Source organism: Lucilia cuprina, chromosome 5 (assembly GCF_022045245.1).
Source record: "Lucilia cuprina isolate Lc7/37 chromosome 5, ASM2204524v1, whole genome shotgun sequence".
Taxonomy (NCBI): Eukaryota; Metazoa; Arthropoda; class Insecta; order Diptera; family Calliphoridae; genus Lucilia; species Lucilia cuprina.
In genome coordinates, this window is record NC_060953.1 from 3,375,453 (window position 1) to 3,377,721 (window position 2,269).

The 2,269-nt window shown below is 27.3% G+C and overlaps 2 protein-coding genes across 2 annotated transcripts in view; one reads left to right on the forward strand and one right to left on the reverse strand.

The window, feature by feature from the left end:
- LOC111676907 (ral guanine nucleotide dissociation stimulator-like 1) overlaps positions 1-2,269 on the forward strand; it is a 27,081-nt gene that overhangs the window by 19,686 nt on the left and 5,126 nt on the right. The gene's annotated exons all lie outside the window — the stretch shown is intronic.
- LOC124420105 (GATA zinc finger domain-containing protein 10-like) lies at positions 374-1,587 on the reverse strand. Its single transcript, XM_046952013.1, has 2 exons — positions 806-1,587; positions 374-632 (listed from the first exon to the last, which is right to left on the reverse strand). Exons 1-2 carry the CDS (start codon positions 1,382-1,384, stop codon positions 618-620), a joined length of 594 nt encoding a protein of 197 aa, XP_046807969.1. The 5' UTR covers positions 1,385-1,587; the 3' UTR covers positions 374-617.

Sequence of the window (2,269 nt, forward strand, 5' to 3'; positions counted from 1 at the left end):
CTATAGTCTAGTCTATAGTCTAGTCTATAGTCTAGTCTATAGTCTAGTCTATAGTCTAGTCTATAGTCTAGTCTATAGTCTAGTCTATAGTCTAGCCTGTAGTCTAGTATACAGTCTGGTCTGTAATTTAGTCTAATGTCTAGTCTATAGTCTAGTCAATAGTTGGGTCTATAGTTTCTTTATTCATTTTATTACGTTTTTTTGAAATTGTTGAAAACTTTAAACAAAATCTATTTAAATTTTTTTTAATTTATTTTTTGTGGTTCATTGATTTTTGTCTCTAGATTGTTGTTTTTTTTTTTTTTTTGCCAAATATTTTGATTACATTGAAATTCTTTTTTAGTTTCTTAATGTTTATTTCAAATCATTAGCATGCCAACACTAACAACAATTTAAAAAATGTATGTACTTTGATTTTAAGCAAAAGAAAAAAATAATTAGAAAATAATAGACATAAATACAATTACATACTTAGAGATACAATGCTGAATAAAATGTATTCTTTAAATACTTTTGAAAAAAAAACAATTTAATAATTCTAAGGGCGCCTGCATGTATAAACGAAAATGTGGAAAAAATGTTTGGAACTAAAAGGGAAGTGAGGCAACAGTTTTGCTTTAATATAAAGAAACCTAAAACAAGTGATATTTCAATTTTAAAATAAATTTTAAAATTTGACATAAAAGAAAAAAACTTTGAAAAAATTAAGCTTATGATTAACTCAAGAGAAAAAAAATTTCAACAAATAAAGCTTGTGATTAAATCGCGAGCGAATTAGTTCACTATTTCTCTCACCAAACTTTACCTTATTATAAGTATAACAATTATTCTTATGTAAATCTTTGGTTTTCTTTGATAAATTCCTCAAAGTGGCTCCAGTGCAGGCACATAAATATTTCAAACTGGCCACCACCATTTTCTCATTTGAGTGTTGTTGCTGTTGAGATTTATTTAAATTGGTGGCATTATTCGAGGCATCTAAATCATCACAGGAATGATACGAACTAAAAGGTCTTCGCCATTTTTTAGGTTTCGTTAAAGTAGAGGTGGGTGTTTTCGATTCTGACGATTTTCGTCCACCGCCATGTTTAGGCGTTTGTGGGGTAGAGTGGCAAGAGGTTTTCTGTGGTGTAGGTGGTTTTTTCTCAAAATATTGAAATTGTAATTCATTCTGTAGGGATTTTACTAAATCCTGTTGTTGCTGTTGTAAATGTTGCTGAAATTGTTGCGGTGACTGTTGGCTAGTTTTATGATGCGGCTGCTGCTGTTGATGGTGATGTTGATGATGGTGATGATTATGATGCTGATTATTATGATGTTTATGATGATGTTTACAATGATGCTGATGAGCTAAAATATGAGTAGCATGATCCAAAGGAGGCATTAAAGCTTTTTGCTGTTGATATAAATGGTCCTGTTGTTGATACTGTTGATAATAGTCATTTTGCTGATCCGTTGAATAGTTATTAAATTCCTGAGTTGTTTGATATGTGGGATTTTGTGGTGACTTTAAGACTTTAACAGCAATCTTTTGGGTTTTATTATTCGAACACGTATACGAGTTATTAGAGAAATTCTGCAATTATTTATTTTTATATATATATTTTATGTTTGTTTTCATTATAATGACTCATGAGAATTTTAAATATTTGTTTGCAAAAAACAGGTGTGTGAAATTTTTTTAATTTTTTTAATAATTCTTTAAACATTTGTTGAACTTATGAAAAATAACTTTATCGCAACAACTTTAATAATGTTTAAATATTTATGTTATTTCCCTTATTTATTTTAAATATGTATATTTAAAGTTCAACGTTTTTTTATAAATTTTTATATAAAAAAGAGTAATTTTTTATATAAAACAATTTCATATAATAAATATTTTGTTTTAAAACAAATAATAAAACAACTGTAAAAAAATATTAAAATAAATAAAATTGGGAAAAAATATTTTTTTTTATAAACAATATCTAGAAACTAAGAAACTTTTTTTCCTAGAAAAAAGTCTATTCTATTCGAAAAGTTACAGAGAAAAGATCCCTCCATTGAAAAAGCCAAAAAAAGAAACTATCTTATAAATAGATATAAAGAGACGACAGTCTTCTATATAAAAGTATCTAGAAAATACACCTTTCTAGTGAAAAGTCTCTGAAGAAAATACTCTATAGAATAGTCTATAGTCTAGTCTATAGTCTAGTCTATAGTCTAGTCTATAGTCTAGTCTATAGTCTAGTCTATAGTCTAGTCTATAGTCTAGTCTATAGTCTAG

Bases quoted from the DNA above. Each gene is read 5' to 3' on its own strand.
- LOC124420105 (XM_046952013.1), bottom strand. From the start codon at position 1,384: ATGCCTCCTTTGGATCATGCTACTCATATTTTAGCTCATCAGCATCAT.